The sequence below is a fragment of the Salvelinus sp. IW2-2015 genome, unplaced genomic scaffold (assembly GCF_002910315.2).
Source record: "Salvelinus sp. IW2-2015 unplaced genomic scaffold, ASM291031v2 Un_scaffold909, whole genome shotgun sequence".
In the NCBI taxonomy this organism is placed as follows: domain Eukaryota; kingdom Metazoa; phylum Chordata; class Actinopteri; order Salmoniformes; family Salmonidae; genus Salvelinus; species Salvelinus sp. IW2-2015.
This window is the reverse complement of record NW_019942642.1, coordinates 194,478-208,802: the sequence shown is the minus strand read 5'-3', so window position 1 is coordinate 208,802 and position 14,325 is coordinate 194,478. Positions and strand designations below refer to the sequence as shown.

At 45.1% G+C, this 14,325-nt stretch overlaps 1 protein-coding gene across 1 annotated transcript in view; it reads right to left on the bottom strand.

Moving 5' to 3' along the window:
* Window positions 1-14,325, bottom strand: part of LOC112069103 (alpha-1,6-mannosylglycoprotein 6-beta-N-acetylglucosaminyltransferase B-like) — an 83,310-nt gene that overhangs the window by 32,409 nt on the left and 36,576 nt on the right. The window contains 3 exon segments of the mRNA XM_024136391.2: window positions 2,387-2,432; window positions 2,435-2,478; window positions 2,480-2,512. Of these exon segments, the coding sequence (XP_023992159.1) occupies window positions 2,387-2,432; window positions 2,435-2,478; window positions 2,480-2,512 (123 nt within the window).

Sequence of the window (14,325 nt, the reverse complement as noted above, 5' to 3'; positions counted from 1 at the left end):
AAGAGGAAGGAATGGGAAAGTAAGAGGAAGGAATGGGAAAGTAAGAGGAAGGATAGGGAAAGTAAGAGGAAGGATAGGGAAAGGAGAGGAAGGATAGGGAAAGGAGGAGGAAGGATAGGGAAAGGAAGAGGAAGGATAGGGAAAGGAAGAGGAAGGATAGGGAAAGGAAGCCATTTGAGAATACTGAGAGGGTGAGTCGAGCATGGAGCATTGTTTTATCTCCCAGCTTCATCAGCTCTGCATATCCAGACTGAAGGAATCAAGGGATCTTATCAGATCTGGTTGATTTCTCAGTCCTGCATCTCTAAGCAGTCTGGGGGCCTGCAGAGGAAATTAAAATATTAGCCTGCCAGACTGGGACAGTTGATACACATCGGCTAATCAAGTGACCTTGAGTGAGCTTCATTGTGTCATCGCAAACAATAGTGTGTGCACTACAAATATTGTGCTGTGTTTGCATGTCACTGTCACAGAAGGCTGCTGAGGGGAGAACGACTCGTAATAATGGCCGGGAAAAGGAGCAGATGGTTAGCAGGTGTATGATGCCATTCCATGTGTTTGATGTATTTGATACCATTCCACTCATTCCGCTCCAGTCATTACCACTAGCCCGTCCTCCCCAGTTAAGGTGCCACCAATCTCATGTGGTCTCTATAATAACATTAGTGTGTTTGTGTGTGTGGGCGCGAGATAGATTTGCACACCTTCATACCGTTCCTGTACCCTACCGGGGTATACTGTATTACAGGCAGTGCACACAACGGGGCTAATTTTCCAAACGTACATTTGATCCAGGAGGGGATTGATTGTCTCTGCTGTAACCACGACGTTTGATCTTGCGGGCTAGCCACTTAGCTACGAAGATAGCAAACCAAATGCATAGCTGGAGCCCTGAGCTGGAGAAAATATATTTGGCTCATCTTAGATAGTTAAAGGTAGACTGAGTGAAATTATGTTGCCACGAGCAGCATCGCAGATACTGCGATGAGCGAGATGCACAACTTCGCTTTCACACAGTCACACAAAGCATCTGTGCATGTACACAGGTTCGCTTCCCAGTTTTGTAATGTGGTAGCCACAGGACAAAAAAAGAGAAGTTGAGACTCGCGCTTCAAAGCTCTTAGTTGTCGTGGAAATTGACCACTATGCTGTATTCTTTCTGCATCTATGACATATAAAGTCTACCTTTAACTTATAGTTAGTTATAAGCAGTGGGGTAGCCACCCCCCCCCCCCCCCCCCCGAACTTTAGGGTGCACATGCAAGTGTGCTGATGTTTGAGTGCATGCATGTGTATAATGAGCTAAATGGAGGTTGTGAACAGGAAATTGAATATGCAGCTAGGGACAAAACAGACTGGAACACTACTCCACAGATAATGATATAACAGAACAGATTATCACACCCCAGACATATTAGTTTCTCTCCAACCAAGAAATGGAAACATTATCATTTTCACTTTAACAATCCTATCACTAATAATTGTCCTGCAATAACTAGGACCAATAATTACATGTTTTATTTGCTTAGTCGACACTTTGCGGCCTCGGGCAATTCCTGTACATTGCAAAGTTCAAAATATATACAGAGAATTCAGGGGCTTTAAGCGATGCCATTTTCTCCACGTGTACTTAGCATTTCTATCAGTCAATCTGGGACTCATTATTACCCAATGGATCGCTGTGGCTCTCTCATGCAGATTCCCCCTGGAAGCGTATGGTGACTCACAGGGACCAACCAGCTCGACCCAAATACCAGCCAATAAGGCAGACAGCCCAAATAAGCCAATGATTAACCAGCACAACAGAAATGCCAGCAAACAAAGAAACACACAGACAGTTTAACTCACATCCTGGACAGGTCTGTTCTCCTCCAGAAGGGAAGATAATGAAAATCCATATCCTGATATGGTGCATAGTACATTCCATGCCTACACACAGTAAACACACACCACAAACACACATACAGTTGTGGTCAAATATTTTGGGCACCCTTGCACGATTCACTATTCTTCTAAAATAAGTAGACACTTAAAAAACCGTTGGTGTTCACACATGTATTTCTTTGATTATAACTGCACACGACCAAAAAGAAAAAAATCTAAACTGAAAATGAATTTTTCTCTTCAAGTAAAAAAAAATAATGCCTGGACTAAATTATAATAATATTCTAATTAATTTTGTTGGAGGCGAGTGATTCTCGTTTTTGTGTAATCTATCTCACCTGTGGTAAGTGCAGGTGCCTACAGGGTAAAACTTGCCATTTCAACCAGTTTTTGAAAAGAGAAATCAGAACATTCTGCTCCATTGCACGCATTGTAAAGTGCAACGGTGCCAATATATTTGACCGCAACTGCATATAAAAACATATTATAAAAACCCACTGACTTGTGCTTCCTCAGAGAGAGACCCATGTGCTGCCTCATTTGCTGCAGCCATGGTAGTCCGTTTAGATGAGGTCAAAGGGCAGGAGTCCTGTCAGGGCAGCTTCCTCTTCCAGGGGACCCAAGAAACCTGCACACACACGGCACACACAGAAGCTCGGCCTTAGACACAGCAAACACGTCACAACACAACTTCATCACTGTACATACAAGTACCAGTCAAAAGTTTTACACACCTACTCATTCAAGGGTTTTTCCTACCATTAGTATAATAGTGAACGACATCACAACTATGAAAATAACCAATATGGAATCATGTAGTAACCAAAAAATTGTTAAACAAATCAAAATATATTTTATATTTGAGATTCTTCAAAGTACCACCCTTGACCTTGATGACAACTTTGCACACTCTTGGCTGTGTTATTTCATAAGGTTTGATGTCTTCACATTTATTCTACAATGTAGAAAATAGTAAAGAATAAAGAAAAACCCTTGAATGAGTAGGTGTGCCCAAACTTTTGACTGGTACTGTATATCCACTGTCAATATGAGAGGAATGCATATAACAATCGACACGGAGAATAACAACAGACTTGGAAAATAAATACTACACATTGTCCAGTTCCCCTAAATAATGTAAGTAAGACTGTATATCCCAACAATGACAGGAACAAGACACAGTAAAAGCAGCGGACATACTCTGCTCTGTAAAAAGCAGCGGACATACTCTGCTCCTGTAAAAAGCAGCGGACATACTTCTGCTCCTGATAAAAAGCAGCGGACATACTCTGCTCCTGTAAAAAGCAGCGACATACTCTGCTCCTGTAAAAAGCAGCGGAACATACTCTGCTCCTGTAAAAGCAGCGGACATACTCTGCCTCCTGTAAAAGGCAGCGGACATACTCTGCTCCTGTAAAAGGCAGAACATACTCTGCTCCTGTAAAAGGCAGCGGACATACTCTGCTCCTGTAAAAAGCAGCGGACATACTCTGCTCCTGTAAAAGGCAGCGGACATATTCTGCTCCTGTTACAGGCAGCGAACATATTCTGCTCCTGTAAAAAGCAGCGGACATACTCTGCTCCTATAAAAAGCAGCGGACATACTCTGTTGCTGTAAAAAGCTGAAATGCCTTAAGGGGGGTAATTCTAATGCTCTGAAATGGCCTGGATGTTTCCATAAATGTTGTGTGCCATCTCCCAAGTGGTGTGTGTGAGAGAGAGATGGGGAGCCCCAGCCGCCAGAGCTCCCAGCTCTAGTCACATCAACTAGATGTATCTGGTGTAAGGGGAATGATACCAGAAGTCTGATAGGTGGAGGTGCAGAAATGGGTCAGAGAATGTTCCTAATTCAGCCACTGCTTTGCCACTCGCTCTATGTGCAATTATTAGAGAAATGAAAGAAAAGGTGTATGTGTTGCCGTGAGCAATAAAACAAGCAATGCATCTCAGCTCACCTCAAGAGGCCTAAGCTTTTTAGACTTTCCACACTAAAAACTGTATTATCATGAAAACGATAATTTGCTTGCCAAAATGCAAACAAACACATTTTAATTTATTTCCCTTTGTAAAACCTTCTCTACACCAGCCACCTGGCTCGGAAAAACACCTGCAGTCTTTGTAAAATGGCCAAAGGGATTTTAAATAAATGTTTCAAAACAGAGGGTGGACCCTGCCTGTTATTCACATATTCTGATGTCTGTCACAACAATATTACCTGACTCTCTCATATGAGTGACTCTCTCAATAACCATTGATGTTGTTGATTATTAAGCCATATCAGTGACCCACAATCACCTCAGAGAGATAACGGATAGGCAGGCAGTATGTATAGGGATATCTAAACACTTGATGTACCATCTCATTGCTGTCCGTAATGCATGGCTGAGTAGGGAGAAGCTTCCAAATGACACCCTGTGGAAGAGGTAGTGAGGTATTGGAATGAAAATGACAGCTATCTGCCTCCTATCCAGACTTTTATCTCTCTGGCTGTCAGAAATGCACACAGTTCTGCAGCTACCACTTATGCTAATGACCGTAACACCAAGAATTGGAGTCCAGGAAATTGGCCAATCGTTACAATTTCCAGAAATAGCTGGGGGAAAACAATAATGACAGAGTCTTCGTGTTCTCTGACTGACTGTGAAACAGTCTAAGTTTTGCTATTCAGCTTAGGAGCCTCAAATCAAGCACCACACACACTGACATTAGTCCAGGATACAAGGTAAACATGTTAATTGCAGGTCTTGATTAATTCCTCTCGATTCCACTTTAGAGTGGCTAGGTTTCCAGTGTTGGAGTGCTCTTCAGATGCAGTGAGATTGCACTAGTCAGCAGCCAGAGTAATTGCTTCCCTTTGCTAGAGCCCAAGTTTCAGGAGGCTGTCAGACACAAAATGTCCCCTGCAATCAAACGGTTTTCAGCTAAATTATGTCTGCCTCTAAATTATAAGATTTTTTTGTGATTGCAGAGTAGACGGGAATATTGTCAACACATTGCCTTTTTAAAGGGAGATGGACAGCCTCTGTGGGAGAGGAAATGTAATTGCAGGTGGAGACAGGGAGAGCAGTTCTCTAAATGACATGGTATAAGCAGAGGTAGAGATAATGGTAGCTAAAAGATTAGATGTTATCCACCTCAAAATTCAATGTAACTTATTTTTATACTATCAAACTAGTTGAGTTTGTTGAATAGTTGAATTTTACCCAGATCTGGTCGATACAGCACAACATGTTTGTCAATAATGTGCATTCTGTAGACAAAATCTTGTTGATAACATATGAACCTGATTGCACAATTTCCAGGCTAAGTTGTATAGATCTATGTAGATGAAGGATGACAGTGTTTGTGTGGTTGATTTAGATGCTTTGCTGTGTGGTCTTCTGAATGTGTTCATGCTCACAGCTGTTCTAGCGGGGCTTTGCGATAACAGCAGAAAGGCTTAGACTGCTATTGTATAAACAGTGTGAGTAAAGAGACACAAACAGTCAACACACACACACACACCTGCAAATAAAAGCTATCGATTTTGCTTTTGTTTGCTCACTCTGATTTAGTTGGAATTGCAAACGGGTGGAAACAGGCACGGTAGAATGTTCCTCTGCAGTAGATTTGATAATGAGCAGAGAGTCTTTGTCAGCCGTCACTGCTTTAGACCAGAGCTTCATCAGTCAATTATATAAAGGCTTACAAAAACAAAAGGGGTCTTCACTCAAGAGTGGATTCAATTCTCTTTGCCTGCACCTCACTCAAGAATACATAGCACTAGTCAAGCCACTTGTATGGAGGTATGCCTGTGTGTGCATCCAAACAGCACCCAAACACAAGCCTTGTACACTTCACCTGACTGAAATGAATCTGATTGCAGTGTGGGCCTGTATAGTAACCCAAAGACCTACAGTAAAATCATACCCTGTGTCTGGCATTCAAATAACTCAACTTGGACAGTTTGCATTTTTGTCGGGTAGTGTCATGTTTTACTATTGGAAATGAACACGTCAGGTTTATTTCAAGCATGACTGCTCCTAAATGGGGTGATTTGCCCCCACTGTGGTCTACTGTGGCAAACTTTTGTGTGTGTGTGTGTGTGTGTGTGTGTGTGTGTGTGTGTGTGTATATAGAGGGATTTGCTCTGTATTTTATTAAGGACAGATACACTGTAGCAAAGTCAGCATAGTCAATCTAATACACCCCCACAAGGGAAGTGAAGGAGCTGCGAGACATTCTCTCACCTTGAAAAGCTAGAGAAGTAATTTAACCTCACCATGGCTCAAGCAGTGGCATACCTACCTTCCCCGGGGGCAACAGTAGATTTAATAATATACAGCTTTCTATTCTATTTTATATTATGACACATGTAGTGTATCTGACAGCAACACACTGTTCTAAATACTGTGGCTTCACCTGTGTATAGTGCCTTGTGTCATGTACAAATCTTCCCTGCGTGAAAAATTTCCCAATCGTTCCGATTGTGACGTCATGTTGTAAAATTCCGTACAGCGTGAAAATGTTCCCAGTTTAAGAATTAAAAGGCTGATCTCGTTCGGATGTCTATCTAACACACCCATGACACCTTGCAGCAGTTCAGACAGGTGGAACTCATCTAAACCACTGAAAAGTGGCATTTATAACCTTGAATATCACATGCTTCGTAAACAACAGGTGTGGACAACAGTGAAATGCTTACCTTCCCAACAACGCAGAGAGAAAGAAAATAGTGAAATAATAGAAAAGTAAATCACGTAACAATAAAAGTAATAATAAATACACAATGAGTGACAACTTGGCTATATACACAGTACCGGTACCGAGTCGATGTGCAGGGGTACGAGGTAATTGAAGTAGATATTTAAATAGAACTAGGAATAAAAAACAGATAAACAGTAGCAGAAGCATATGTGATAAGTCAAGGTTCAATGCAGATAGTTAAATAGTTAAAGGTCTTACTCACATTGGCTACGGAGAGAGTGATCACACAGTCGTCCGGTACAGCTGGTGCTCTCATGCATGGTTCAGTGTTGTTTGCCTCGAAGCAAGCATAGAAGGCATTTAGCTCGTCTGGTAGGCTCATGTCACAGAGCAGCTCGTGGCTGGGTTTCACTTTGTACTCCGTTATAGTTTGCAAGTCCTGCCACATCCGACAAGCATCAGAGCCTTTTCGATCTGTTGTATTGACGCATTTCCTGTTTGATGGTTCATCGGAGGACGTAGCGGGATTTCTCATAAGCGTCCGGATTAGTGTCCCGCTCCTTGAAAGCGGCAGCTCTAGCTTTTAGCACGTTGCCTTTAATCCCTCTTCTGGTTGGGATATGTACCTACGTACATACGGTCACTGTGGGGACGTCATTGTGCACTTATTAATGAAGCCGGTGACTGATGTGGTAAACTTCTCAATGCCATCGGATAAATCCCGGAACATATTCCAGTCTGTGCTAGCAAAACAGTCCTGTAGTATAGTGGTCGGTGAAGCGTCTGCTTCCGTATTGAGCGCATCACTGGTGCTTCCTGTTTGAGTTTTTATTTAAAGCATGAATCAGGAGGGTTGAGTTATGGTCAGATTAGCCAAATGGGGGGGTGAGGGACAGCTTTGTATGTGTTTCTGTGTGTGGAGTAAAGGTGATCTAGAATTGTTTTGCCTCTAGTTGCACAAGTGACATGCTGGTAGAAATTAGGTAAGAGTGATTTCAGTTTTCCTGCATTAAAATCCCTTGCCACTAGGAGCACCGTTTCTGGATGAGCATTTTCTTGTTTGCTTATGGCCCTATACAGCTTGTTAAGTGTGGTCTTAATGCCAGCATTGGTTTGATGTGGTAAATAGACAGCTACGAAAAATATAGGTGAAAACTCTCTTGCTAAATAGAGTTTACAGCTTATCATGAGGTATTCTTACTCAMGCGAGCAGAATCCTTAATATTACAGATCGCCAACTGTTGTTAACGAAGAGACACGCGCCTCCCCCTTTGAGCTTACCCAACACTGCCGTTCTGTCCTGCCGATGCCTAGAAAAAACAGCTAGATGTATATTGTCAATGTCCTAGTTCAGCCACAACTCAGAGAAAGACCGTATATTACAGTTCTTCAGGTCCCGTTGATAGTATAGTCTCGAACGGAACTCAACCAGTTTGTTCTCCAGCGATTGTACGTTCGTCAATAGAACGGAGGTACTGTATTTATTAGAACATATAAAACAATGATTTAAGGGATAGATCAGATAAAAGATGTGGTGTGATAATGTGAGAACAAATGTATAATAATTGCAAAGTGCATTATGTGACTCCATGAGGCAGTATTGCACACAAATACACAAAATCTGCTGTGTTCAGGGCTTTAATTGGATATATGCAAATCCCTGCAAACTTGGAGAGAACAGGGGGATTACATTTGCAGTTATGSAGCTGAAAATGAGCAGCAGTTGAAAAAAAAGCAACACGTGCACGCACGTGCACACGAACAAACACACACACACCGAGTCTGACGCACACACTAGAGGAAAGACATCTGGGGCGGACTGTCCTGCTGTGAGTTCYGCAGGAGTGGGAGAGAGTAGGTGAAGAAAGGAGGAGGGAGGGAGAGAGAAGGAGCGGAAGAAGAGGGGAGGATGGACTGGCACCCCATGAGAAAAGAACCAGCTACATGCACCAGGCCATCTTGGTGTATCCCACTGAGTGGACTGGCCATCTGCACCGTGCTGCCAGATATCAGAGAGAGAACCTTATACTGTAGCTGAGCAGAAGTCTATCTCACAGAGAGGAGGAAGTCAGACGGTGAGGAGAATTGGCCGTGGCAGATGCCGTGCCACATTCACAGGAAGGAGGCCGGGGTGGGGCCATGGGGTGCAGAGGGCTCAGTGTGGAAGAAAAGAAACGGGCAGAGAGAGGGTAGTGGCAGCGTGGAGACCTGCTTGGCAGAGCAGAGCCAGGCATAGTAATGAGCCAGTTGAGAGAGTTGGGCATAAGAGACTGAGACGCTGCCTCCGTCAACAACAAAAGCATAGCTTCCTGTTAATGTGGAACACCCACTTGTTATGCTATTTCCGCACTTTTATTCACTGATTGCTTATTGTTCGTGTTGAATGTCGATTGCCCACTTTTTGGCTCTGTACAGTCAGCCCTGTGAGTCAAAACCTCAATGTGGAGAAGATTGAGTGGAGCTAGCAGGCACCTCTGCAGCTACTGTGAACCTGTCTCTTATACACATCTTGTGGAGAAGATTGAGTGGAGCTAGCAGGCACCTCTGCAGCTACTGTGAACTGTGTTTGGGATCTCCTGCTCCATGTCTACTGCAGGATATATACAGTATATAACGGGTGTTCATATTTGGTCCTATTTTTCAAAATACAGGGTGTGTCCAATTAAATGTCACAATGTTCAAGTGGAACAAATCAAAGAGCAATGTTACAATGTAAACTCCGCAAAAAAAGAAACGTCCTCTCACTGTCAACTGCGTTTATTTTCAGCAAACTTAACATGTGTAAATATTTTTATGACCCTAACAAGACTCAACAACAGACATAAACTGAACAAGTTCCACAGACATGTGACTACCAGAAATTGAATAAGGTGTACCTGAACAAAGTGGGGGTAAAAATCAAAAGTGTCAGTATTTGGTGTGGCCACCAGCTGCATTAAGTACTGCAGTGCATCTCCACCTCATGGACTGTACCAGATTTACCAGTTCTTGCTGTGAGATGTTACCCCACTCTTCCACCAAGGGACCTGCAAGTTCCCGGACATTTCTGGGGGGAATGGCCCTAGCCCTCACCCCCCGATCCCAGACGTGCTCAATGTGATTGAGATTTGGGCTCTTTGCTGGCCATGGTAGAACACTGACATTCCTGCTTGTAGGAAATCACACACAGAATGAGCAGTATGGCTGGTGGCATTGTCATGCTGGAGGGTCATGTCAGAATGGGCCTGCAGGAAGGGTACCACATGAGGAAGGAGGATGTCTTCCCTGTAACGCACAGCGTTGAGATTTCCTGCAATGACAACAAGCTCAGTCCGATGATGCTGTGACACACCACCCCAGACCATGACGGACCCTCCACCTCCAAATCGATCCCGCTCCAGGGTACAGGCCTTTGTGTAATGCCTCCTTGCAGCATGCCTAAGGCACGTTCACACAGATGAGCAGGGACCCTGGACACCTTTCTTTTGGTGTTTTCCAGAGTCAGTAGAAAGGCCTCTTTAGTGTCCTAAGTTTTCATAACTGTGACCTTAATTGCCTACCGTCTGTAAGCTGTTAGTGTCTTAACGACCGTTCCACAGGTGCATATTGATTAATTGTTTATGGTTCATTGAATAAACTGATTAGTACTTCCGGGTTGGAGCGAGTAGTTGCATTTCGCTTCGCTCCACAGGTAGTATTACATTTCACTTCATTACAGTACAACGGTTTGATTTGTTTGATCTTAGCAATTTTTTATTAGCTAGCTACATAGCCGTCTTTGTATCAAAGATAATTGTGTAGTTTAGAGTAATTATGAGGGTTAGCTAGCCAGCTATTTTCGCTCTTCTAACGTAGTCAACACTGCTAGCTAGCCAGTTAGCCAGCTAGCCAACTCCTACGAATAGCAGCACTGTAGAAACTATTACATTACAACGGAACAACTTGATTAGTGTAGTGTTAGCTAGCTACATTGTTGTCTTTGCTGTCTTCGTATCTAAGATAATTGTGTAGTTTAGAGTAATTATCGAGGTTAGCTAGCCAGCTATTTTCGTCGCGCGAGAGTACTTCCGGTTGGAGCGAGTAGTCGCATTTCGCTTCGCTCCACAGGTAGTATTACATTTCATTTCATTACAGTACAACGGTTTGATTTGTTTGATCTTAGCAATTTTTTCTTAGCTAGCTACACAGCCGTCTTTGTATCAAAGATAATGTGTAGTTTAGAGTAATTATCGAGGTTAGCTAGCCAGCTATTTTCGTCCTTCTAACGTGTCAACACTGCTAGCTAGCTACTTCACCAGCCAGCAGTACTGTATCATTTTAGTCAATAAGATTTTTTGCAACGTAAGCTTAACTTGCTGAACATTCGAGACGTGTAGTCCACTTGTCATTCCAATCTCCTTTGCATTAGCGTAGCCTCTTCTGTAGCCTGTCAACTATGTGTCTGTCTATCCCTCTTCTCTCCTCTCTGCACAGACCATACAAACGCTTCACAGCGTGGCCGCTGCCACTCTAACCTGGTGGTCCCAGCGCGCACGACCCACGTGGAGTTCCAGGTCTCCGGCGCCTCTGGAACTGCGATCTGCGGCCAACAAGGCAGAGTTCATCTCAGCCTATGCTTCCTCCAGTCCCTCGACTTCTTGGCACTGACGGAAACATGGATTACCACAGATAACACTGCTACTCCTACTGCCTCTCCTCGTCTGCCCACGTGTTCTCGCACACCGAGAGCTTCTGGTCAGCGGGGTGGTGGCACTGGATCCTCATCTCCAAGTGGACATTCTCTTTCTCCCTGACCCATCTGTCTATCGCCTCCTTTGAATTCCATGCTGTCACAGTTACCAGCCCTTTCAAGCTTAACATCCTTATCATTTATCGCCCTCCAGGTTCCTTGGAGATTCATCAATGAGCTTGACGCTTTGATAAGTTCTTTCCTGAGGATGGCTAACCTCTCACAGTTTGGGTGACTTTAACTCCCCACGTCTACCTTTGACTCATCCTCTCTTGCCCCTTCTTTCCACTCTCTCTCTTTTGACCTCACCCTCTCCCCCATCTCACCCCCTCTACAGGCAAGGCAATACGCTTGACCTCATCTTTACTAGATGCTTCTTCTTCCACTAATCTCATTGCAACTCCCCTCCAAGTCTCCGACCACTACCTTGTATCCTTTTCCCTCTCGCTCTCATCCAACACTTCCACCTCTGCCCCTACTCGGATGGTATCGCGCCGTCCCACCTTCGCCTCTCTCTCCCCGCTACTCTCTCCTCTTCCATCCTATCATCTCTTCCCTCTGCTCAAACCTTCTCCAACCTATCTCCTGATTCTGCCTCCTCAACCCTCCTCTCCTCCCTTTCTGCATCCTTTGACTCTCTATGTCCCTATCCTCCAGGCCGGCGGTCCTCCCCTCCTCCTGCTCCGTGGCTCGACGACTCATTGCGAGCTCACAAGAACAGGGCTCCGGGCAGCCGAGCGGAAATGGAGGAAAACTCGCCTCCCTGCGGACCTGGCATCCTTTCACTCCCTCCTCTCTACATTCTCCTCTCCGTCTCTGCTGCTAAAGCCACTTTCTACCACTCTAAATTCCAAGCATCTGCCTCTACCCTAGGAAGCTCTTTGCCACCTTCTCCTCCCCTCCCCCCCCCCTCCTCCCTCTCTGCGGATACTTCGTCAACCATTTTGAAAAGAAGGTCGCGACATCCGATCCTCGTTTGCTAAGTCAAACGACACCGCTGGTTCTGCTCACACTGCCCTACCCTGTGCTTTGACCTCTTTCCTCCCTTCTCCAGATGAAATCTTCGCGTCTTGTGACGGCCGCCCGCCAAACAACTTGCCCGCTTGACCCTATCCCTCCTCTCTTCTCCAGACCATTTCCGGAAGACCTTCTCCTTACCTCACCTCGCTCATCAACTCATCAACTCATCCTTGACCGCTGGCTACGTCCCTTCCGTCTTCAAGAGAGCGAGAGTTGCACCCCTTCTGAAAAACCCTACACGTCGATCCCTCCGATGTCACACTTACAGACCAGTATCCCTTCTTTTCTTTTCTCTCCAAAACTCTTGAACGTGCCGTCCTTGGCCAGCTCTCCTGCTATCTCTCTCAGAATGACCTTCTTGATCCAAATCAGTCAGGTTTCAAGACTAGTCATGTTCAACTGAGACTGCTCTTCTCTGTGTCACGGAGGCGCTCCGCATCTGCTAAAGCTAACTCTCTCTCCTCTGCTCTCATCCTTCTACCAATGCGCTGCCTTTGATACTGTGAACCATCAGATCCTCCTCTCCACCCTCTCCGAGTTGGGCATCCTCCGGCGCGGCCCACGCTTGGATTGCGTCCTACCTGACAGGTCGCTCCTACAGGTAGCGTGGCGAGAATCTGTCTCCGCACCACGCTGGCTCTAACCACTGGTGTCCCCCAGGGCTCTGTTCTAGGCCCTCTCCTATTTCTCGCTATACACGAAGTCACTTGCTCTGTCATAGTCTCCCATGGTCTCTCCTATCATTGCTATGCAGACGACACAAAATTAATCTCTCTTTCCCCCTTCTGATAACCAGGTGGCGAATCGCATCTCTGCATGTCTGGCAGACATATCAGTGTGGATGACGGATCACCACCTCAAGCTGAACCTCGGCAAGACGGAGCTGCTCTTCCTCCCGGGGAAGGACTGCCCGTGTCCATGATCTCGCCATCACGGTTTGACAACTCCATTGTGTCCTCCTCAGAGTGCTAAGAACTTGGCGTGATCCTGGAAACACCACTGTCGTTCTCAACTAACATCAAGGCGGTGACCCGTTCTTGTAGGTTCATGCTCTACAAACATTCGCAGAGTACGACCCTGCTTCACACAGGAAGCGGCGCAGGTGTTAATCCAGGCACTTGTCATCTCCGCCTGGATTACTGCAACTCGCTGTTGGCTGGCTCCCTGCTGTGCCATTAAACCCTACAACTCATCCAGAACGGCCGCAGCCCGTCTGGTGTTCAACCTTCCCAAGTTTCCTCACGTCACCCCGCTCCTCCGCTCTCTCCACTGGCTTCAGTTGAAGCTCGCATCCGCACAAGACCATGGTGCTTGCCTACGGAGCTGTGAGGGGAACGGGCACTCGTACCTTCAGGCTCTGATCAGGCCCTACACCCAAACAAGGGCACTGCGTTCATCCACCTCTGGCCTGCTCGCCTCCCTACCTCTGAGGAAGTACAGTTCTCGCTCAGCCCAGTCAAAACTGTTCGCTGCTCTGGCACCCCAATGGTGGAACAAACTCCCTCACGACGCCAGGTCAGCGGAGTCAATCACCACCTTCCGGAGACACCTGAAACCCCACCTCTTTAAGGAATACCTAGGATAGGATAAAGTAATCCTTCTAACCCCCCCCCCTTAAAAGAGTTAGATGCACTATTGTAAAGTGGTTGTTCCACTGGATATCATAAGGTGAATGCACCAATTTGTAAGTCGCTCTGGATAAGAGCGTCTGCTAAATGACTTAAATGTAAATGTAATTGAACAAGCATGGGAAACAGTGTTTAAACCGTTTACAATTAAGATCTGTGAAGTTATTTGGATTTATACAAATTATCCTGAAAAAGGGACGTTTCTTTTTTTGCTGAGTTTACAATACAGCACATAGTAGAGAAAACTAGCAGCGATTGCAATATCTTGCATCCATATGTTGCTTACTGTAGTGACTCAAACTGGATGAAAACTGACATGCAACACTCAAAAACACACCATGTAGTCCTTTGCTCTCAATCTCATTTAGGCATCACGCTACGACTCTTGGATGAAGTTGA